We start from the raw sequence: 25439 nt of genomic DNA on the forward strand, positions 1-25439 counted from the left end.
ATCTATCTATCTATCTATCTATCTATCTATCTATCTAATCTATCCATCCAACCACCCACCCACCCACCCACCCAGGAAGTTGTGGAAGATGGAATGAAATACGGTCATTAGATAAATTTGTCTACACTATTTTCACCAAAACGGAGAAAAACAAAATCTCCTTTAATACAAAGCAAGAAAACTTGAGAAGTTGCTTTCTCAATAGGTTAGTGATGGACTGAGGCAGTTCAGCACACCTGAAATGACTCATATTCACCCTGAGGCAATCTGGCAGCACACATGTCCTTTTGGAAATGGTTTCACATATATGCAACTCATGCTGAAGAAACATGTGGTTGGCTTATAACATTCATTTATTTAGATGGATCTCAAAAACCCACTTGGTTCTTGAAAGCTAATATAAATAGAATTCTTTACAAACACTATTAAAGATTGGGTTAATAGCTTTTAAATGGTTTCATTTTCTTTTATAAGAGATATACTGTACTAGGTTACATACTATTCTAATTTGCTCTTTCAGTGCTGATTTTATTCCTTAAAGTTTTTGTGTTTTTATTTCTATCAATGAGCTACCATGGAGGGTACTTCCTTGAAGAGCTACAGTAGTTAAATTAACTGAGCTTATTAAATACTACTGTCTCTGAATAATAGTATGTTGGCATATTTTAAAACCATCTTCCAGCCTGGTTTGGTTTGGTTTGTATTCTTTGTTTAAAATGATGTTTGGGAAGAAGAAATAATCTTCCACATTCTATTTTATTTATTTATTTGTTTTGTCCAATACACAATAATACACAATTCAATTTATTCAATTTATTAGATTTGTATGCCGCCCCTCTCCGAAGACTTGGGGCGGCTCACAACAATAATAAAAACAATGAAGGTTATAGAGGATATATATGAGTAGAATGTATCAAAGAGAGTATAGAAGAGAAAATATAGGAGTAAAATATAACTAGGGAGAATAGCAGAAAAGATATAAGAGATAGAAGGGATAGAAGAGATAGAAGAGAAGATATAGGAGATATAGGAGAGACTGTAGGACAGGATACGGTAGGCACTCTGGTGCACTTGTGTACGCCCCTTACTGACCTCTTAGGAACCTGGTGAGGTCAACCATAGATAGTCTAATGGTAAAGTGTTGGGGGTTAGGGGATGATACTACGGAGTCTGGTAGTGAGTTCCACACTTGGACACAGAAGCACATTTTCAATTTTATTATAAACACACTGACTAATGTGTAAATGGAAGGACACTATTTTTTAAAATTGGCAAAACATGAAGAGAGTTAACTTGTTCCTTTGACTTACAAATTAAAAGTCTTTTCATAAAATTTGTTAATTGGAAAATGTGCTACCAGACTCCTGATTAGCCTGTTATGTCAGACTAACACAGCTGCCTTCCTCCTATTTCTATAATGGTGTATCAGAATTGACTTACAGGTTTCTGTAGAAAAAACATGGTTACAGCTCCAAAAAAGGGTACATCTGTCAGAAGAGGCTCCAGAATTACTCGCAACGTTCCATACAACTGAAGAAAAAAAAAGTTGAAGGAACATTTATGTTTTCCCCCAAGAATAATAAAAAATAGGAAATATCTACAAATGTTTCATAAAGTTGTTCTGTACTTACCTGTAGTCCTTTCACTCCTACTTTAAGTTTGGAGATCTCCATGTGAATTTCACAATCCCCTATATAACTGAGAAGGTGTTACAATTAGTAGTGTATTAATTAGGGGGGGGGAGAACAAAAAGATCAGTCTTTTCTTATCATTTTAAAGGGATTTATTTTATTGTAATAGTATAAGATGAAGAACAAAACTTTGATTAAAAAGGTGTAATAAGAGTCTGTGTGAATACAGTTTTAGACCAGAGATATTTTACACATTTGATTCAAGAAGCAGACAATTTATTTTAGTACTTTACTTTCTTATATTATGGTAATGCAGTATTTTTCTGCTACATATAAAGACCATAACATCTATCTATCTATCTATCTATCTATCTATCTATCTATCCATCCATCATCTATCCATCCATCCATCATCTATCTATCTATCTATCTATCTATCTATCTATCTATCCATCCATCCATCATCTATCCATCCATCATCTATCTATCTATCTATCTATCTATCTATCTATCTATCTATCTATCTATCTATCTTTCTATCTACACATCTCAAATAATATATTTGCCAGATTAATCCTATTTCTTTATCACTATATAACTTTCAAAAAATCTTACATTTAATCAGTGTGTATATGTATGTATGGTATTTATTTCTACATACAGTACCTACACATGCATGCACAAATACACACACAGATACAGAGTACAACAAGAATTATGGTGAAAATTTCCCCCCATTTTTGTTTGCCATTTTGCTAAACAATAACATACCATTCATTGTTTTTATTTTTTCCTCCCATTAAAGAAAAGGGGATACAATAACTGCACAGAATCTACTACCGGTAATTGTAATAATGAGTATGAGTCCTGGATGTACAAAGAAAGACGATGACTCATTCAGATTAAAGTATTACACTGAAATAAGATTTACATTGCTTAATAATAGGACTCCAATAAAATTCTGCAAATTGTAACTGCTATTCCTGTTACTTAGCTTCTCAATAAATTTTGCAGAGAAATTGAAACAGGAATAGCAGTTCACACATAAAATACTAATGTCATTCACTGATTAACCAAAGTTTCAAATCTTTAAACTGTTTTTAACATTAAGTATGAATGCACGTGACATGAGTTTATATTCATTACTTCAACTGATTACAGACAAACAGTAAATGTTGAGCAATACGATTCTTAATGCTTGAAGGCAAAAAAAACTTAATTCATCTGGACAGGAATGTAGATGGCATAATCAATCAATCACCAATACATATTGTTTCTTACAAATTCCATGTTACAAAAGTCCTAGCTGTAGTAAGCTTTTACATACAACAGTTCTTCCCTTGTGGAGATACAAGACAACTATCAAGTGTGAATTTTCAAATCTGTGTTATAGGAGCATTTGGGAATCCAAAAACACAAAATTATAATAAATATGACATTGTCTTACAGGCAGAGCCAAAAATTTATTTTGGATTTTAAATTTTCTAGTGGAATAGAATGTCCAACTGAATGACTCAAAATAGTTTGGTCAATAATGTGGCTTAAACAAGTAGATTCCCACCTTCAATTCTTTGCCTGTTCCCTTCAAAGGTTTTAATCCAACTACAGTACTGAGCTATTTATGGTCACATCAGTTTTACTTTCAATCTTTGCTAATAATGCACTGACATGTCAGAATGAAATATGGAAAGCATTTGCAAAATAGAAGCTAAGTCAAGTTTAGTTGACCTCACATGTCACAAAACCTTGGAACTGTTTAAAATAAATATGCATTTCCTGTGAAATCCTTTCTGCTGTCAAAAGGTTTAACAGAGATGTCATATTCTGCTGTCAAACTGTTTTTACATTAACTTGATGACAGCATGCTTATTCTACTCCTGTTGCCTTCTAGTGTGTAAAAAGCTCTACTTAAGACTGTATTGTTATCTAAGGCAACAAGAGGTAATAATTTATTTTAGGATACCATCCAAAGTGTATTTGCAATAATGTATGTTTTATTTAAGTGATCTGAGTGTCCATTAGAAAAATCTAACTTCGTTTTCATTTTGGACTCAAACTACTGAAAATAAAAATGTGTGTCTTTCTAACCAAAGAAAGCAGATGCAAATACACAATAATTGTAGAGTCCTTGGTACTCTTTGGACTTGGTTGTATGCTTGGAGACATTAACCAACTATGGTAAGTAATAAAATCAGTGCTAGTGAGTGTGGGATTTGTTCCATGTTTATGTAAAGTAGGTTGCACTGCCATTTTTGGTGGTGATATGGTTTTCTTCTTGGTAGTTTTCTCCTTGATTAGGATAATGTTTTCTACTTAATTGTTTGTCTGGTGTTAAAAAATTAAATAAAAATTTCCTCGGCCTTTGATTGGCTGGCTAAAAGTATTGAGTAGCCAAAGATAAGGTTAATAAGGTTGGGGCGGAAAGGATATTAAATTATATTTAATTAAGTTTAATGTCTTCATTATAAGTTAACACTTAATCCAAGAAAGGAGAATTCAAGACTTCTGAGTAACAGCAACTATAAGAAAGTCGTCTAGCTAGTTCTCTACTTTTAAATTAGACATCTAATTTAAATATGGCAGCAAAACTTCCCACTTTTTCAATTCTTTTCCAGAAATGAGATATGTTATTTGTATGCAAAACAACTTTAACTGTTAACTGTTTTACGCTCTCTCTATATTTAATCATTTCCCCATTCTCATTAAAAACCCCACAATTTGGTGCCAACCTCTGTCAAGCCTGCTGAAACCACACCCCAAAAGAATGGAAAAGTGCACCCCATTACAATAGAAATTATTTCCCTTGTGCTATTTCTACTGTGAAACAAAACAAATATGCATATTTCATAAGACTGCATGAAAACTAAATTCCGCTGAACAGAGAGCTACAGTATGTGCTGAATGCCATCAAAGTTGATCCTCCATCTTCAAGCAGTGAGAATTAGATCACATTACCAAAGTGGAGAACAAGGAAATACATCATGCGTCCATATAATAACTTGTAATGTGACTCGATGAGTTAAGAGTACCACAATTATGTAAACCTTTTTCACAAATATTTGAACAAGGCAATATTCAGAGATTATGCAAACCAAATAGAAAGTCAATTATAAGTAGCAACACACTCATATACTGTTTATATATACTGTAGGTAGCTATTAATATTGCACTTGCCTGTCTAATAATCTAAACTACTTAAGATAAGCAAGCATGGTAATGTGATAATGGAGAAACAAACACCTATAATGTTGCTGTAAGAGGATGTTGATCATTTGTCATGTCGCCCCCATCTTTTCATATTAGTAACATGCACCTTGTTATCTCCCTGACAGTCTAAAAGGAACTAAAGTAGCAATGAGTCAAGGAAGCAATGTGGACAATGCATAAGGAGGTGGCTTGAAGATTTGAATAGCTCCATCTTTTTTTGTCAGAACTGGAGGAAGAACTCAGCACCTACTCCCAATCAACACACAAGGATGTGTCCTCTGGGAAGCCCAACTGGACGAGCTGGTTTTGAATCCTTCCCCCTTGACTAGGCATCCTCTGTGAATCATGCAAGATTGTGGATTCCAGTTGAACAAGACAGGTCTCTTTGCAATGGAAAACTACCTCCTCACTCAAACTCTTAAGTGGGAAAACACCCATACCACCTTTTCATAAAAAGAGCCAGAAGAGAAATACTGTAGCTATTCAATGCTAATCCAGATTTTTCCTACAGTCAAATATACAGTAATACCCTCTTGAAGTATTTCAATAATGCATGTTATAAAGAGAAGGTTCCCGCCAGAGTTCCCTCTAATTTTGGGGGGGGGGGCGGAAAAGTATAGTGTCTGAGCGGCAGTCCCTTTGGGACTGGGCAGCACAGAATAAATAAATAAATAAATAAATAAATAAATAAATAAATAAATAAATAAATAAATAAATAAATAAATAAACAAACAAACAAACAAACAAACAAACAAACAAACAAACAAAAACACAAAAAAACCCCACCGTTTTGCCTCAGAGAATTTCAAAATAAAATACTGTACTGTGTGTCTAGAACAGTGAGCTCATAATAGGGCAACTCTATCAATATCAAAATGCCACTTAAATAGTTGAGCTAGTTTCAAACTAGATTTTGATTTTCTTTCTCTCTTCCTTACTCCCATTCTTTTTCTTTCTCTTTTCCTTCCTCTCTTTTTTCTATCTGTTTCTCTCTCTTCCTCTCTTCCTCTCTCTCTCTCCTTCCCTCTCACTCTTTCCCTCTCGGCTTCTGGGCAGGTTTGGAAAACTCTGAGTTGATGATGATTTTTAAGTGAGCGATTGCTCACTGCTCAGCTTAGAGGGAACTATGGTTCCCGCAGTACTTAGCTAAACATGGCTTCATGGAGTTCTTTGTATTTATACTGTATATTCAGGGCATCCGAGGACATACATCTCTATAAATAAAAATGAAAATGTTTGTTTGTTCAAAATCTTAAATCTCCAAAAGTTCTTCACTGATTGCTTGAAAATTTTGGCACAGCGTTGCACTCAAATACACATGTTTTTATGTACCTATATTATATAGATGTCACACCTGTGACTGGTAAAAATGGGGAGTTTGGCATTGAGGCTGGTGAAAAAGATAGGAGGTGTGTTTTGATTGGCTGGTGAAGAGAGGAGGTGCATTTGGATTGGCCGGTGATGATTTGAATTAATGAAAATGGTCTGTTTATATGGAGTAAGCTAAGTGTGGTAAAACATCAGATCTTCCAACGAGTCCCTATACCCAACGTACCTTTTCTTGATTTAATTCTCGATTTCCTATGGTTATTCCTATTTTTACTAAATTCCTTTATTTATTTTGACACAGCGAACAGGGTGTTGCTTGGCAATGAGGCTGGTGAAAAAGATAGGAGGCACATTTTGATTGGATAATTAAAAAGATAGGAGGTGCGTTTGAATTGGCTGGTGATAATTTGAACCAATCAAAATGGTCCGTTTATATGGAGTAAGCTAAGTGTGGTAAAAAAATCGGGTCTTCCAACAGGGCCCTAGCCAAGTGGCAGGCTTAGGGGTGTGAAGTTCCCAGTGCTGGGGGTTCAACTCCTACACCCAACACACATTTTCTGGATTTAATTCTTGATTGCCTATGATTATTTCTACTTTCACTAAATTCCTTTATTTATTTTGACATAGCAAACAGGGTGTTGCTTGGCATTGAGGCTAGTGAAAAAGATAAGAGGCACGTTTTGATTGGCAGGTGAAACAGCGTTTGAATTGGCTGATGATAATTTGAACCAATGAGAATGGTCCATTTACATGGAGTTAGCTAAGTGTCGTAAAAGATCAGGTCTTCAAATGGGTCCCCAGCTGAGTGGGAGGCAGAAATATTCTCTTTCTCATTTCTTTCTTTTCCATTTAACCAAACTGAGCCACAGCAAGTACAAAATTTAATGCAAATGGGATTGGCCACTACTATTATTAATTACTAATAATTACATGTCCAATCATTAATGTATTTCTAGACAGAAGCCCAATAAACCTTTCACATCAAAAGTATCAACTTTTGTTATATTCCTAGTGAATACCATACCTAAGATATTTTTCAATGATTCTGTTTCTGTTTCAAGATATTGGTGACAACTTAGTTTAATCAGATGCACATTCTCTACTAAATATGGACTCTGTCGAACAAACTGCAGGTTTCCAATCAGCGTTATTTCAGCCCATTTCCCCCCTATAAATATAGCCTGCAATCATTATCCTTCCTAGATGATCTCAATCTAGGTTTCCCCATTTGAAGCAAACATTCATCTTTATGCATTTGTTTGCATCCTGGACACTTAGAGAAACACCTCTCTAAAACCATCTTTACTGTGATAAATGTACCTTTGCAGGTTCGCATACCATGCATGAGGTCATGTGGGACCATAAGTTGCCTCTATTCCATTTTTATAGCATAATTTTAGGAAAAGCAAAGCAATCTACGAGACCACCTTTTGCCACACGAATCCCAGCGACCGGTTAGGTCCCACAGAGTTGGTCTTCTACGGGTCCCGTCAACTAAACAATGCCATCTGGCGGGACCCAGGGGAAGAGCCTTCTCTGTGGGGGCCCCGACCCTCTGGAATCAGCTCCCCCTGGAGATTAGGACTGCCCCCACCCTCCTCGCCTTTCGTAAACTCCTCAAAACCCATCTCTGTCGTCAAGCTTGGGGGAATTGAGACACTTTCCCCTTGCCTATGTAGTTTCTGTGCACAATATGACTGTATGTATGCTTTTATTTACTGGGGTTTCCTCTTTTAAATTTTTTATATGCATAATTGCTATTTTAGATTCTAATTATTAGATTTGTCATTATGTTTGGTTTTATCACTGTTGTGAGCCGCCCCAAGTCTATGGAGAGGGGCGGCCTACAAATCTTAATAATAATAATAATAATAATAATAATAATAATAATAATAATAATAATAATAATCACTGTTAGCAACAAGACGCATAGAAAAATTCACTGTTCACTGCTTATTAATGATACCAATTGTGCCCTTTCCCAATGATAAACCATAGGAAACAATGCAGTTCTATACTACCATATTTGCAAGTCCAGGATTATTTGTCTTCGATCAACTTCTTTGGTATAGGTTTTCACTCCTTTAATTTTAGGGCACTGAAAGCAAAGAAATGAGAAAACCTTATTTATATTAGCACAAACATAACAACAGCCAAATATCAAGCTAGAGCCATCATAATTTTTAAAAACTCCGCAAAAAGAAAAGAAAATAATGGGCAGGAGCGAAAGATTATAGAATCTTTATCTCCTGCCCATTGTTTTGTTTTCTTTCTGCAGAATAAAATATAGAATATTTTCTAATCTGATACCCTTCAGAGGTGTTGCAACTAAACCTGATATCATTTCCGGTCACTAGGGAATTGAAGAATTTGCCACCGCGGCTCGTAAGTTCTTGCGGGGCCAGCGTGATTTTGCTGCTGCACCTGTGGAGGCAGCAAAATCGTACATGGAGCCACAGGTGTGCCCATGTTTCGGCATGCGCGGAAGCAAAAAAACCTCGCCGAAACACACCTGCGGCTCCGTGTGTGATTTTTCTGCCTCCATAGGTGCAGCAGCAAAATTGCGCTGGTCCCGTAAGAACCTACGAGCCACGGCAGCGAGCGCAATTTAGCGTTCCGGCTCATAGCCCACCACTGGATAACCCCTATAAATAGAGACTACGTAACATTTACATATTCAAAACTGGTGGGAGAAAACATCATAAGAATAATTCTAACTTTTAGCAGGAGTTAGATTTTATTTATTATTTATTTTATTTATTTATTTATTGGATTTGTATGCCGCCCCTCTCTGTAGACTCGGAGTGGCTAACAATAATGATAAAAACAGCATGTAAAACTGCAACATCTTTTTGTTCTCTTTTTATACTAACATCTTGAGGATCCAAGTATAATATGAAAGATTCTGAAAACAAATACTTATTTTGAATAAAATGGACAGAGGTTCACAAAACTGCTGCACAAACATCTACGGTACTCTTTGTTATCTTGCCTGCACTTTTATCTTTTAGTGGGGTAACTTAAGGAATGGGTTTGAACAAGACCATTTTATTACAGTTATAATTAATAAAGTGAATATCAGAAATCATTGCGCCACAAATAACCAGAAATTAAAATAAATGGATCCAGATATACCTTAAACTTATGTAGACACAGAAAATATACTATGAAAAACTGGACTGGATGTGGCTGTCATTTTCTTTATTTTCTATTTTTTATATCTTTATTGAATATTTATATTAAAAAGAAAGAGAACACATGATACACAATATAACAATAATATAAATTGGACAGAACAAAGAATAAAGAAAATATTAGAAGTAAATGAAATAAAGTGAGAGGTGAGAAAAGAAAAGGTTTTCATTTTCAAAGACATGATCTTACCTTATCTCCAAGATGGATTCTAGTAAATGTACATGTTTTCAGATGTACATGTTTTCCTCTGATTTTTGGTTCAAGGATTTCCTTAAATGTCTTCTCCATGATTGCTCCAAAGTATGGCCAGAACTGTTCAACAATCTAGTCATAAAGCAGTAAAAGGCTAATATTACCACTTGTATATTACCATTGTTTACTATTTTTATTTTGAAGATAGAATGCCAACTTTGTATATGTTTTTTTTCCAATAAATTTTATTAATTTTCATAAAATAGACAAAACTGATAAACATACATTTAACATAAAAATGGGGTTGCATCTTCCCCGCTTATTCTAGAAGTAAAATTTTAATACAGAAAAAAGAATACATTAAAAACACTTTAAATCTACTAATTACTTTAAATGAAAAGAAGAAATTTGTTTAACCTTATATAGTAAGTCTTCATATATAAACTACTTCCAACATAACGTTTAAATCATATCCATACTTCTACAATTCTCCTACTCTTTTTACTTTTACTTTTTCTTCTTATTTATCCATATATACACTTCGTTCCAAATCGCATAAAATTCTGTTTCCTCTTGGTCTTTTAACCGTCTTGTCATCATATCCATTTCAGCGCAATCCAATATTTTCTTAATAAACTCCTCTTCTTTGGGAACATTTTCCCCTTTCCAATTTTGCACATATACTATCCTGGCTGCTGTCAAGATATGAATAACTAAATGTAGAATTTATTTCTTATACTGATTAGTTATACCCAGTAAGTAAAATTCCGGGGGGTTTTCTATCTCCTGTCTTACTATTTCTTTTATTATTTTTTCTATCATTTTCCAATAAAGCTTAACTTTATTACACATCCACCATTGATGATAATAGGAACCTATTTCTTTCTTGCATTTCCAACATAGTGGAGAGGTCTTAGGGAACATTTTCGCTATCCTACTCGGTGGGAGGTAAATGTTTTTATGTTTCTACAGTGGTAGAACATACACTCCTGAAAATGAGCAGATTAAATATTGTGATATTTCTGAATTCAAATTGATAGTCTTGGCATATCACACACACCAGATTTAACTATTGTTGTAAAGAAGAAAGTGTGCATAATTGATGTGGTTATACCAGAGACAGTAGAATAGAAGACAAAGAATTGGAGAAGACCACAAGGTATCAAGATCTGAAAATAAAAGCTGAAAGATTATGGTGATGATCCCAGTAATTATTGGCATGCTGGGTACCATACCAAAAAATCTTGAATAGCACTTAGAAAATCTGCACATCTACAAAAGTTCCACCTGTCAATTACAAAAGGCCAAAACGCCACAGTGCTTGGATTCACATATATTACACACTGATACATCACAACAACCTAGGTTCTTGGGAAGAACTGGATGTGTATTAAGGTCAACACCAGATACAGAACTGGCAGCTATGATTTCACATTGCTGGGGACAAGATTAAAAGATTCAGAAAAATGATTTTCAAAACACACATTTGACAATGCTGCTTTAATTTACGCTGTGAATTATATTCCCTCATGATTTCCCTGGGATGCATACAATTTCCCAAAGTACTGAATAATTTTCACCCCAGGCATGTTTTCTCTCTTTCTCTCTATTCTCACTACTGCTATGAACTCCTAACATGACATTAGGCACAGTAGTTCAATATTTCACTTTTCTTCCAAATCTAATTTGGATATGGGGGCAGTGATGGGCTCTTACTAGTACAGTCAGGTATGCAGAACCGGTAGAAAATTTTTGAATTTTTTTTCTTTTTTCCCCCTTCTGGGCTCTGGGTATGTTTTCCCTATCACAGTAAATGAGGTTGAATGTGTATAATTTTAGAAGAGCTGTGTGTGTGTGTGTGTGTGTGTGTGTGTGTGTACATACACATACAGTTTACACAGCAGATAATGTATATTTTTTTGTGCCTATGTGTAATATGTATGTACACTTATGGCATATATATAGAGAATTAAACAGTATATTTTGGATGTTCAATAATAGTAAATAGAGAAATTGTATCTGTTTGAGGTGAGGAGAAGGCAGGCACCCTAACCCTAACCCAAACCGTTGACGCGGGTGACGTCAAGTAGGCCACCTTTAAGCCAGTCACATGACCTTTAAGCCACTCCATCACATGATCATCAAGCCACTTCCACCTGATCACATGGCCGGCAAGCCACACCTACAAAATAAGCCACCCCCATAGTGTGGTAGTAAATTTTTTTTGCAGCCCTTTACTGCATGGGGGCATTTCATTCCATATGTCATATGAGATCAAAGTCTGGGGCTGATGACAACTCTTTCAGTCAGTGTAATAGAGTTTGACTGACTAACATTGAAGGTATTATAGATTTGGGCCGGCAAGGAAGACTCAGGATAATTTTCAGTTTTATCAAGATCTGCCTAAGAGATGAGCATATATTATAATATAAATGCTGTGGCTACTTAGTTTTGGTAACAAAGATTGCTGCACAATTTATTTTGGAGAGATCCCAGCAAAGGCAGATGGTAATTTTTTTCTTCTTCGGCAGAACAGAATTTTGATCAAACAAACTTCAGGGCAAACCCTGAACGTGATACAAATGATACCCGACTTACCCCAGCCACTTAACTAGAGCAAACAAGCTTATTCATGGTTGATTCAACAGCCAAGTTACAAAGCAAACTTTGAACCAGAAACATTCCAGCCTTACTTTTATCAGATACAAGCTCCTTTCATATCCAATGCCTTACCTTGTTCAGCCATTCGACCCGTTCAACATCTGGGAAATGTACCTGCAAAGCAAGGCAAAGAAAGAACAGGTGAAAATGGACTGGACTATGAGAATTAATACACAAAATGCAATTAAAGTAATATGAGTAACTAAGGGCTATTGTATAGCATGATTCTACAGCAATATCAAAAATGTCCCTGCAAATTTATATACAGTATTTCATTTTCAGATTTATATCCATTATGAGACAATTACAGTTACAAGCAGAGCTCCATACTGAAAATGGAAGACAAGATTAATCCAACTCAAAGAAATAACTACATAAAAAGTTATATACAAGCAAGCTAACTTCTGCTTTTCTGTTTATTATCTTGTTCTGTTTATTATCTTTTTATTTTGTGGGAACTTGATTATTAGTTGCCCTTGAGCCTCCAGAAAGAGGAAAAAGAAGGAAGGAAGGAAGGAAGAATGGATAGAGAGATAGATTGATTTAATTTGTGGAATTTCCAGTTAAAAGTCAATCAAGCAATACTTTTTAAAAACATTATACCTAACATGCAATCCAAGCCCTCACACATTTCAGGGTGGCGGCATTAAAACACTGGGATTTCTTTACCTTCAATTTTTGTCACCACACTAATGTGAAATAAAGTGATTTATTTCACCTTCTTAGCCTTAGGCTAACACTTCATAGTGAACTAGATTTATTGTACAGATAAAATTTGCTTACCTCCTCAATTTATTATAAAGGAACAACAATAAAGGCCTATTTTGTATTTATATCTTAAGATAATGCTAGTAAATAGAATTGCTTTTCCTTAAAGACTGTGAGTAAATATCTTAATTAAAAGGACCATACATTCTTTTTAAAAAAAGTACCACTGTAGAATTAACTGGAAGTCTGATCTAAATTAAGATTAGAGGATAATATTTTTGTTTTTAATTGTATTAAACATTACAATTAAATAATTGTTATTTAAGCTTTCTAAGGGCCAGAGATTACATATCTCATTATTATACAAACCAACGTAGCTTTAAAAACAATAGAACAGAACAGAACAGAATAGAATTCTGTATTGGCCAAGTGTGATTGGACACACAAGGTGATACAAGGAGGAGAACCTGTGGCCTAGAGGTTAAAAGCTACTGACTTACAGGTAAGCTGCCCAGGTTAAAATCCCAGTTAAGGGTATGGCTAGCTGATGAAAGCTAAATAGCTTGAAATAAATCTATACTAGTCTCCCTTCATTTTCATTATCAGCAAAAATATGTTACACATATAGAATATAATGTCAACTATAAAATTAACTGCCTGGATGGCCCCTGGAGGGGCTGAGAGGCAAAAATGAAGCAGTATGCTCTCTTCCATATTTGGGTATAGCAAAGTGATTCAACAGAAACAACACACATGTACATACACTCACACACACACACACACACACACACACATCTGTGTATTTGTGGATGTGTGGATGTGGATGTGTATATCTCTATCTCTATCTCTAGATCTACAGTGGTACCTCTACTTAAGAACTTAATTCATTCCGTGACCAGTTTCGTAAGTAGAAAAGTTCATAAGTAGAAGCAATTTTCCCCATACGACTCAATGTAAAAGCAAATAATGCGTGCAAACCCATTGCAAAAGTCACGCTTTTGCCTTGCACTGCTGGGAATCCCCGCCTCTGGACTTCTGTTGCCACCTGAAGCACCCATTCTTGCGCTGCTGGGATTCCCTTGAGCCTCCCCTCACTGGGAATCCCTTCCTCTGGACTTTCGTTGCCACCCAAAGCACCTGTTCATAAGCTGCTGGGATTCCCCTGAGCCTTCCCTCGCTGGGAATCCCTTCCTCTGGACTTTCGTTGCCACCCAAAGTGCCCATTCTTATGCTGCTGGGATTCCCTAGAGCAGGGGTAGGGAACGTTGGCTCTTCTATGACTTGTGGACTTCAACTCCCAGAATTCCTGAGCCAATCATGCTAGCTCAGGAATTCTGGGAGTTGAAGTCCACAAGTCACAGAAGAGCCAACGTTCCCTACCCCTGCCCTAGAGCCTTCCCTCACTGGGAATCCCTTCCTCTGGACTTTCGTTGCCACCCAAAGTGCCCGTTCTTATGCTGCTGGGATTCCCCTGAGCCTTCCCTCGCTGGGAATCCCTTCCTCTGGACTTTCGTTGCCACCCAAAGCGCCCATTCTTATGCTGCTGGGATTCCCATGAGCCTTCCCTCACTGGGAATCCCTTCCTCTGGACTTTCGTTGCCACCCAAAGCGCCCGTTCTTATGCTGCTGGGATTCCCCTGAGCCTTCCCTCGCTGGGAATCCCTTCCTCTGGACTTTCGTTGCCACCCAAAGCGCCCATTCTTATGCTGCTGGGATTCCCCTGAGCCTTCCCTCGCTGGGAATCCCTTCCTCTGGACTTTCGTTGCCACCCAAAGCGCCCGTTCTTATGCTGCTGGGATTCCCCTGAGCCTTCCCTCACTGGGAATCCCTTCCTCTGGACTTTCGTTGCCACCCAAAGCGCCCGTTCTTATGCTGCTGGAATTCCCCTGAGCCTTCCCTCGCTGGGAATCCCTTCCTCTGGACTTTCGTTGCCACCCAAAGCGCCCATTCTTATGCTGCTGGGATTCCCATGAGCCTTCCCTCGCTGGGAATCTCCGCCTCCGAACTTCCGTTGCCACCCGAAGCACCCGTTCTTGTGCTGCTGGGATTCTCCTGAGGCTCAGCAAGAATGGGCGCTTTGGATAGCAATGGAAGTCCAGAGGTGGGGATTCCCAGAGAGGGAAGGCTCAGGGGATCACATAATCACATGATGACTTGCTTTACAACCATTGCAACCAAAATTGTGGACATTATTATGGCTGTATATCGAGGACTATCTACAAATTATGTGAGTTTATGCTTACATGGGTAGCGGATTTGGGAGAAAAATAAAATAAATTCTCAGCTCTCAGCAGAGTTCAATAAAAATAATAATAATGTACTAGCAAATCCTGCAACATAAATTGCATATGATTTGCGGAGGTAGGGAGAGAAGTTATGGCAGATACATTACAAAAACTACAAAATGAGTGAGTGCACGAATACTCAAGATGCACCCACCCCAATTTCCTCCACCCCACCCCAATTCTCAAAGATAGGCTTATAACATTTATAAGCTTGGCTCCATGTCTAAATATATTAGCACCATGCACAATGCCATTCAGACAAGAGGGCGAGGGGATCTCAATGTGAGTAAAAGTTGATGTTAGATGTGATGTGGGTATTTATTTATTTATTGGATTTGTAAGCCGCCCCTCTCCGAGGACTTACAAGACCTTTGATGGGAGGGAAAGAATAGTCCAAGGAGTAGTGGAATTCAGGAATTAAATTCAGTACCCTGTTTTAGAGATCCATGAGAGAAATGATGGCATTTCTCATTTATCACTCTACTTTATAGGAATGCCTGCATGGACAATTAGCTCCTAATCAACCCTGAAAGTCTCTTGCCCATGATCTGTTATAGAAGCATGAGAAAATTACAGGTGTAAGCAGAATATCTTCACTGCCACAATTTCCTGTTACTCAGTAAGAAAGATCATTAATATGATGGAACCATTGTAAGAAGCTATCAAATGCTACTGATCAACACCAGAGTCCCACTCCCACTCTCAACTATAACTTTGAAGAAAGAAACAAGCTGTAGTCTACTTGCATAGGAGAAGATATATCCAGCCAAGCAAAAGTCACTTATGAGTAAACACATGCACTCGTATACTTCTACCTTACCATGAAACCTAGATTAAGCATGTAGGAAACAAACCCGTCCCTAATGGTAAAGTGATTCACAGAAGATTGCTTTGTAAAGCAAAACAAAAATGCAAAGTCAACGAAATGATGAGCCATGTCTGATTTACAATACTTCAGGTATTTCTTACTCAGCCTCAGTGTCCCTCACGTGTAACAGAGGAGTAGAGCAACAGGAAAAAAAGGGAGCCTTAAGGCAATTTTAAAGAGTGTTTGTCAGACTACGTCACAAGAATCGATACAAATGTGGACTTGATTTGTACAGTACTTGTATGTGATTTATCATACACGCTTCCTTTTGTTCCTGATCTCACCCATAACTTTGTATCTCTCTCCAGATGGACTAACTAGCAGGATGAAGCTCACCCAGGCAGAATTGGACTGTGCCACTCATGATCTTAGCTAGGTCATAACACAAGGAAATGCCGCTGGTATACTATAAAAGAATAACGTGCATAAACAACCAGGTGTTTTGTGATTATTCCAGTGAACCAATGTGACTTGTCAGATTCTGTTGCTTTTTAATTCCAAGGAAAAGGGTCCTTCTATTGTAGGTGAGCTTCAAAATCTTTTAAAATACAGAGTGGAGAGTTCATTAGTTGTTGGCAAGTCCAGCTCTAAATGGATCTCACTAAAACAATTGTTCTTTATTTACCCTGCACTAACATTCACACTAATGGTGTAACAGCTACTATATTGTCTCTGTGTAATTGAGAGAGGTCAGACTGAGGCATTCTGTTCTGAAAGTATCACATTCTCATGATAACAAATTCAACAGTTCATAATTGGTCATATTTTCCTCTTTACTACATAGCTTTTATACAGAAGAAGAAGGAATGCTGTACTTAACCTTTCACATTAAGTTGGCAGGAGAAACAGACACTTGAAATACATTAGTAATTCAATAGGCTGTTTTCTAAGATGTGAAGTACTTGGGTCAGTTAAGATTTCTAAGTGCCAAATTCACCATGTGCCTGGTGCTTGAGATTTAGATAAACCTAGGACCAGCTCCTGATTCAAAGAGCTAAAGGAATGCTCTTTGCATAAGGCCCATATGAATTAAATCTGACACTCAAATCTTTTCAAAGTCATAAGACATGATAGGTCTCAGGAGGTCTGTAAAAACCCCATTTAATTTTCCTATTCAAGCTGACTACTTTAGCAAATCCTGTACTGCAATAATATGATATTTGTAAACAAGACGTTAACCCAATAGAAATAACTATACAGCTGTTTCATTGCACCCTAAATTTAGTTGAGCAGGCAGTCAAGTTACCAGTGCTAAGGCAGTCAGTGTTTATACACTGCATTAAACTATAATATGATTTTTTTTGGCTTTGCTTAGCATATTAGCATTATAGCAGTAGCATTTAGACTTATATATCGCTTCATAGTGCTTATTACAGCCCTCCCTAGGCGGTTTACAGAATCAGCCTATTGCCCCCAACAATCTGGATCTTCATTTTATCACCTAGGAAGGATGGAAGGCTGAGTCAACCTTGAGCCTGTGGTGAGATTTGAACTGCTGAACTACAGCTAGCTACATCCATATTGAATAGATGTAATCAAACTTGGTTTACTCAACTTTCTGACAGTTATAACAATCAACAGTGGAACTTTCTGACAGTGAGAACAACCAACCAATGGAATAGCTTGCCTTCGGAAGTTGTGAAAACTTCATCACTTAAGACTTTCAAGAAAAGATTGGAGTGCCTTTTGTCTGAAACGGTAACAGGGTCTTCTGCTTGAGCAGGGGCTTGGATTAGGAGACCTCCAAGGTCTCTTCCAACTCTGTTAACTTACTTCTGATGAGTAGGATCAGTAAGCAAGTAGCAGTTTTGATTGATGTTAATTTGTCAGGTGTCCCCTTGAATTCCAAACCAGTGGTAGAGAATGGCAAGCTTCCCTCACCCCCCCCCCCCACCTGCAAAGAATAATGGACAAGATAGAACTTTTTCACTGCCAGTCTCCTACCTCTGGTGGCACATAGATTATTTGGTGGGAAGGTGTACGTTTCCCCTACTCCATACTATAGAGCCGGGGTGGCACAGTGGATAGAGTGCAGCATTGCAGGTTACTTCAGCTAACTGTTAGCTGTAGTTCAGCAGTTCAAATCTCACCACCGGCTCAAGGTTGACTCAGCCTTCCATCCTTCCGAGGTGGACAAAATGAGGACCCAGGTTGTTGGGGGTAATATGCTGATTCTGTAAACTGCTTAAAGAGGCCAATAAGGGCCCACAGAGTCGGCCTTCTCCAGGTCCTGTCTGCCAAACAATGTCTCTGTGGTGGCTCCAACCCTATGGAATCAACTGCTCCCAGAGATTCCTTATCGATCTTCTGGAAAGCCGTTAAGACCTGGCTTTTCCGGCAGACCTAGAATTAGATTGACTGCTGTGTGTGTATAGTTCTTTTAAAGTTATTATTTATTGTGATTATTGATTTTATTATGTATTTGTGATTGTATTTTAATATTATTGTATTTATTGCATTTGCTAGCTGCTCTGAGTCCGCTTTGGAATGAACGGCATATATGCAAAAAGGAACTGTGACATTCCTTCAATATACCAGGGTGATCTGACAGAAAAAACCATATAGCCCCTCCCTGGTACAAAACTGAAGGGATCAGATCCTGTGGCCTAGAGGTTAATTCTCTGCCTTACAAGGCAGAAGCCCCAGGATCAAAGTAAGGGTATGGCTAGCTGATGAGGCCAGAACAAGGCTGAAATAGTGCTATCCTAGTCTCCCTTAGTTTTAAAAATTCAGCAAAAACATGTGATATATATACATATATATATATACACACACACAAATAATAAATAAATAAATAAATAAATAAATAAATAAATAAATAAATAAACAAACAAATAAACCAACAGACAGACAGACAGACCGACAGCACTATGAGCGGTAATACCAGGTCCCAAGGAACAAAGAGGGAACCAACTCAAGCCTCTGGAGCTACCAGGTGATGCAGGTGCTCATTTGCAGAGCCGGCTCCAGAAGAGCAACCTCCTCAGCTCCCAGGTTGACCCCCGCGGGCCAGAAAGAGCGAGCCAAGTCTCGTTTGGGGCTACTCACCCAAGCTGGGAGCTGCTGGAGGGCGATGCCTTGGCTGATGGCTTGCTTCTCATCCTCAACCAGCCCGAAAGCCGCCAAGAGCCGGGACTTCTTCTCCCGCCGGTTTCTTCGCCACCACATCCACAAGAACAAGGCGATCCCCACCCAGATCGTACTGAGCCCCAGGTAGCCGGCCAGGTAGACCGGCGCGAGGCACAGCACCGCCCGACTCACGAAGGAACGCAGCTCCCGGAGCACCGGGGGCAACGGCTTGGCTTCCCACCGCGAGAGGGGGTCTTCGCTTGGCTCCACCGGGGCAGCGGAGCCCGACCGCCCCGGGGCCGCCGTTGCACTGGGAGCCGCCGGCTGCATGGCAGGTGGCGCCCGAGCGAAATTTGACGAAGAAGAACGACGGCGCTGCTCCCGGGCGGGTCAGCGGGCAGGTGCTCAGCACCTTAGCGCAGCTCCCTCAGGCAGCCCGTCAAAGAACATCCGCGGGGTTGCTACTGTTGCTGCTGCGGCTGCCGCCGCCCATTAACTCGCCTCCGCCTCCCTCAGCGCCGCCCTAGCAAAGCAAAGCGAAGTCTCGCTCAGGTGTGTTGCTACTGCTGCTTTTCGGCCCCGCCTCTTCCTCCTCCCAGCGGCCGGGCCAGGCAGGTGGAAGAAGATGTCGGGTCGCTGCTGCTCTTTGGTGCCCCCTAGAGGGTCTCGCGCAAGCGTAAAGGAAAAGGCGCGATAGGTTTTGTCTGTGGAGATTCTCAGTCGTTCAGGTTCGATTTATCAATCAATCAATCAAACAAGCCGGAAGGACCGTGGAGGTCTAGTCCATCCGCCTGCTTAAGCAGGAGACCCTATACCAGGGGTAGGCAAAGGAGCTGGGAAGGCGCTGTGGTTAGAGTGGAGCACTGCAGGCTACTTCAGCTAGTTGTAGTTCAGCAGTACAAATCTCACCACCAGCTCAAGGTTGACTCAGCCATCCATCCTTCCAAGGTGGGTAAAATGAGGACCCAGATTGTTGGGGGTGATATAGCGATACATACAGAGAGAGCTGTAAATACAATATAATATAAGTCTAAATACTACTTCGATTGCTATTGGCTCTTCTCTGGCATGTGGACTTCAAATCCCAGAATTCCTGAGCTAGCAGATTGGCTCAGGAATTCTGGGAGTTGAAATCCACAAGTCATAGAAGACCCAACTTGGCCAATCCCTGTGGCCTATACCATTTCAGACAGATGACTGTTCAGTCTCTTCTTAAAAACCTCCAGTGAAGAAGCACCCATAACTTGTGATGGCAAACTGTTCCGTTCCTGGAATTAAGGAGGGAGAACAATTATGTTCTCACTCCAATTAAGGACATAATTGTTCTCACTCCTTAATTCCAGGTTGCTTCTCTTCTTAACAACATGAGTCAAGCATTCTGTGTCGCACAGTGGTCCACCATTTGTACATGGGGATCTTGAGCAGAAAAGGCAAAACCCTCCCTTTCCCTTGACCCCCAACAAATAGTACCCAAGGGAATCCTGCCTGCCTCAACCAACATAGAGGCGGCACTTGGACATCCATTTCAATAACTTGGCATCCATGAATCTGTCTAATCCTGCCTTACAGCTATCCAGGCTGACAGCTGTCACGACCTGTTCTGGAAGTGAATTCCATAAACCAATGACTTTGATTACTTTCTCAATTACTTTACCTCCATTGTTTCTTGTCCTGCCCTTTGGTGCTTTGGAAATTAAATTGACCCTCTGTTGTTGTTGTTGTTGTTGTTGTTGTTGTTATTATTATTATTATTATTATTATTATTATTTATTAGACTTGTATGCCGCCCCTCTCTGCAGACTCTTGTCTTTGTGGCAGCCTTTCAAATGCTGGAATATTGCTAACATGTCCCCTTAGTTCCTTTTTTCACTGGACTAGCTAAACCCAAATCCTATAACCGGTATTCATATATTTTTGTCCCCAGGCCTTTAATCATCTTAGTTGCTCTTCTTTGCACTTTTTCTAAAGTCTCAACATCTTTTTTGGTAATATGGTGGCCAAAACTGAATGCCGTATTCCAGGTGTGGCCTTACTAAGGGTTTATAAAGCAGTACTAATAATGTACTTCACATGATTATGCTTCTGTTTATACAACCAAGGACTGTATTAGCTTTTTGGGCTGCCACTGCTGACTCAGGTTTAAGGGATTGTCCACTAGGAGTCCAAGGTTCCTTTCACAGTTACTATTTTTGTTTCAGAGTGAAGAAGCTTCTTGGAGGAAAAGTGAAACGTCTTTCAAGAAAACAGGAAAAAGCACCTTTGGGAAATTTGCACAGTTCCTTTGTGAAGTTTGCAAAGGCAGACAAAGCTGTTTTCACAACTCCATTGTGCTTCACACCTGTCGTTAATAAACTGGAGTTGTTACAGCGGTTTAGTGGAGCCCTTGATGCTTTCTCACATTGGTTGTTTGCCTACAGACATTTCTTACCCAACCAGATATTTATCTGTTTGTTAAATTTATTTGCTACCTATCTCGTGTGGGGCTACTCCAGGCAGCTTATATCAACAATGGACTGACGATTTTATAGTTGGGTAATAAAGCAAGTTGGTTACAAGCAAGCAACCAAGTTCAGAGAGTACCAAGGATTCCCAGTAAATCCTGAGATGCAAATGTTCTCTTATATTGGAATGGTAGTTTATCCCACTTGAAGATATCAATGAGCCTTCAAGTTGCCTTTCCATCAAGTCTTGTACTGGGCCAGCAAATATGTGGAACATTTTATGTGGGGCACAAAATCACCCCCAAGCCACATTTTCTGGATGAAAGAAGCCCTTGTTTTGACAGCATAGCTTCTGCCTGAAGTTATTCACAACATTCTAAGGTAATTTTATTATTGGTTATATGCATGCATGAACCTGTCTATGGAATTGGCATGATTGTAGTAGTGACAGGCCATTCCCATCTTCTGGAATGTTTTATGGTCCTCAATCTGTCCTAAACCCTGGGAACTTTTTGACAAGTCTCCTATTCCAACTACTAATGGGATACAACCCCATTTACTTTCCAGGAAGAATCTGAGGTTTCTGGATTATAATTTTAGCAAACATTAATTTAATTTAAATATCTTGCTCCTAAATTTCTTGATTTCTATGACACACTGAATCATATTATGTATGCAATTTTTTTGGCCAAAATATGAATGTAGTTTGTCATAGCCTTGTTCTGGGATTATTTTTAGTTTTTCTTTTAAATTTCTTTGAGTTTCAAGCCTAACTTCTGCCCAGGATTTTCTGAAAGTTTTCCATTCAAGAATGAAATAGATTTCATCTGTTTTTTAGAGATGAACTAAACTGAGCAGAGAAGTGATAATAATTTTTGTTGAAAACTCAGACTTAAATAATAATAATAATAATGATTTATAATAATAATTTCTTAGATTTGTATGTCACCCCTCTCCGAAGACTCCCAGCTTGTCCCTCGGGCCAGAAAGAGCGAGCAAAGTTGGGAAGATTTGGATAGAGAATTTATTCCTTTTTTGCTTTGACATATAACTGCAGATTGAATTCTACGAGGACATACCATAATTACATTGCAAGAGAACTAGATTTCATAGACTTCTATTTTATTCTATAGGATTTGACAGTAATATGGCTGCTGGCTGTCAGGGAGGGATTGGAGAATTTTTCTTTGGAATATGCTGGACTTTAAAAAAAAAAATCTTGTGTATTTTATTCCTTTGCTCTTAATGCCATCTGGTGCTTAGATGAAAAAATGCAAGGGAAAATAGATTAACAGTGACTGTTTTATATAGTCAACTCATAGACTGTTAAGGGTACAGAGCATTAACCTAATTGTTAAAATATATTTCAATATTAGAAGTTAAATTGTGAGCACTACTTGTTACTTACTATTTCTGCAACAATAAATGTGTGCTCAAATGTGTGCTCTATACAATAAAAGAAAAAGTACACTTGTATTATTTACCCAACCAATTTAGCAAACCGGCAGAACTAGAATTCCTGCATTTTATTATGGTAGTTCGTCCCACGCATGCAGTAACTAGGAACGTTTTCATATTTTAATGATGCTATAGGATAAATGGCTTTTGGATTAACTTGTATTTATACCTTTCTAAAAATATCTAGCATACATACAGAGTGCAGGAAAGAAAAGAAGAAGAAACAGGAAAGGCTAATTCCAATGCCATTCTATATACTGCCTTTTGCTCTTTAAACCTCTTGCTTTTTACCCTGTAAGAATAATATCAACTCCATCCAACCTTGACTTTCCCAGTCTTCCCTTCCACTCTACCACCGCCATATGCAGAGAGTCAAATTAAGCAAAGTAGCAATCATGCCTTTAATCAAAGATCACTTCTTTTGTATGTGTGCAATATTGGTGTGCATGCAAAAGGGGCAAGATGTAAGTTGCAATATGTAGCCTCTATCTTTTATTTATTTGTTTTTATTTATTTGTCAAACATGTATAGAATAGTAGTTTGTATAAACATAAGTAATTGTCTACTCTTTCTGCATCCCTCTCTCCAAAGATGCTGATGCCTTCAACCCTTACTCTTCACTTTTTTGTTTTGCAGTGCAATCCTATCTGTTCTGTCTGGGTCACTCCGGAAGCCAAGACCAACCCAAAAAGAGAAGCCAGACACACCGGTAAAAGACAAAGGCAGTTTATAAAATTCAAGAAAAACACAGGTAACAGAAAATGTCCTTACAAACAGGAAAACGCTGTATCTTCAAATATCTCCACGAAAGCAAAAGTCCATGCAGCAATACAGGATTCGTGCTGCCAAGACGAGGCTGTAGATAGCAGACCTACACCCCGCACAGGTCTTCCAAACTGCTGGGCCACAAGCCAGGAACAGAGACGCCGAGAACAAAGCAGGACACCGTAACTCCAATTGATAACACTCCACATGGCTTCAAGGGCTTGCCTGCCTTTTAAACCCTGCTAAGGAGGACCACACCCAAGCCCAGCTGTTCCTAATTCAGTGCTGATAATACTTCTTTAATTGCTCCTTTCTTTGATCTGAACGTCTCTGTCGCATGCCAATGACTGCTTGTGCTTCATCACCTAATGACTCCAAGCTACTGGCTGGGGAGAGGGCCCCCCCCGGGGCTCTCATGCTGTTCTCCTTCGTCCCATTCCTGACTTTCCTCTCCCCCATCTGACTGTTCAGCCCCCTCCTCTTCACTGTCATCCTCCTCCGGGCATGGAGCCAGCAAAGACGCAGCTGGACCCTGATCGGCCTCAGGCTGAACCACAACACTATCTATATGGCCAAACCACCTTAACATCTTGAATTGGACACACATGTTGGTATTCCGTCCACATTTGTTCATTATCGGTTCATTTCTGACTTCATCTTGTCTGGTTTTAGCACACATACTTCTTAATCAGCCAACCAATTCTTAGTGCATTTAATTATGTTATCCATATGGGCACTGCCACTTTAGATGAAGTTGAAGATACTATCATCTTTTGCCCATGCTGGGGGGGGGGGGGGCTGTTGGGATTTAGGTGGGATGAAACAGAGTAAAGCTGAACTCAAGAGAGGTGGAGTGTTATTCTTGGTTCACTGAGGTTCTCTATCAACCCCAGTGTGGTTCTTGCAGGAAAGGCAAAACTCCAGAAGGATCACATCTAGGATAGATTTGGGCATGGTTCTGGACTGGATTATACTGTGCTGGATGGACAAATGAAGGTGATACAAGAAAGATTGCAAGTGGAATCAACTGGTCTGATTTGTGATTTCAGTGGAAAGAGGTTCCTCACTTTTATGAGGAAAAGGAGGATGAGCTTCAGAGAAGCTAATTTTTCTTAATACTGGCACCTGGATTGTAAAGGCTGCCTGTTAAAAATCAGTTTAGCCCACCTTTGCTCACTGCAAGCTGTTGAAAACAAAGATGTTCTGGAAAGTATTTGGAGAATAACACAATGCTGTCTGTGCTGTTAGAATGTTATTGTCGCTACGTTGTTTATTTTAATGTTTTTAATTAAATACATTTAATTTTTTATGCATACCATCTGTTATTGTTAACCAGCAGGAATCCTTCCAGATTATAAACAAAAAATAAAATGTGTGTGATTATGTTTTAAAATCACCAATACACTGCTGGCCCTTGGTAACAGTGAATTTCATAACGCAATTATCCACTTGCGAATAAATATTTCTTTCTGCCTGTTCCTGATTTATTGCTAATTTAATTGCTAGTTTATTGGCTTACATAAGAGTTTACTATTAGAATTATGATGGCACCAACTATTATTTATACAAGTTAAGAAGACTTAACCTTATTCACATCTTAATTCAGTTTTTAAATGTCAATTTTTATAAA

The 25439-nt window shown here is 38.6% G+C and overlaps 1 protein-coding gene and 1 long non-coding RNA gene across 5 annotated transcripts in view; one reads left to right on the forward strand and one right to left on the reverse strand.

Moving 5' to 3' along the window:
• The window catches only part of ESYT3 (extended synaptotagmin 3), a 64406-nt gene extending 44661 nt beyond the window's left edge, over positions 1–19745 (reverse strand). For 3 of the 4 annotated variants that reach the window (XM_070730763.1, XM_070730786.1, XM_070730777.1), the window contains exons 1-6: positions 19125–19676; positions 12288–12329; positions 9552–9686; positions 8189–8265; positions 1632–1698; positions 1441–1530 (exon numbers count right to left, since the gene is read on the reverse strand). In XM_070730763.1, the coding sequence (XP_070586864.1) occupies positions 1441–1530; positions 1632–1698; positions 8189–8265; positions 9552–9686; positions 12288–12329; positions 19125–19475 (762 nt within the window). In that variant the 5' untranslated portion in view covers positions 19476–19676. Of the gene's footprint in view, positions 1–1440; positions 1531–1631; positions 1699–8188; positions 8266–9551; positions 9687–12287; positions 12330–19124 lie in introns of all 4 variants that reach the window. The other variant, XM_070730769.1, reaches the window with a different exon arrangement.
• Positions 19746–19793: 48 nt separating this feature from the next.
• On the forward strand, positions 19794–25290 carry LOC139155593 (uncharacterized). Its single transcript, XR_011557097.1, has 3 exons — positions 19794–20093; positions 21344–21967; positions 23681–25290. It is a non-coding gene; the product is annotated as an uncharacterized lncRNA (long non-coding RNA).
• The last annotated feature ends 149 nt before the right edge of the window (positions 25291–25439 follow it).

This window comes from Erythrolamprus reginae, chromosome 1 (genome assembly GCF_031021105.1).
Source record: "Erythrolamprus reginae isolate rEryReg1 chromosome 1, rEryReg1.hap1, whole genome shotgun sequence".
Taxonomy (NCBI): domain Eukaryota; kingdom Metazoa; phylum Chordata; class Lepidosauria; order Squamata; family Dipsadidae; genus Erythrolamprus; species Erythrolamprus reginae.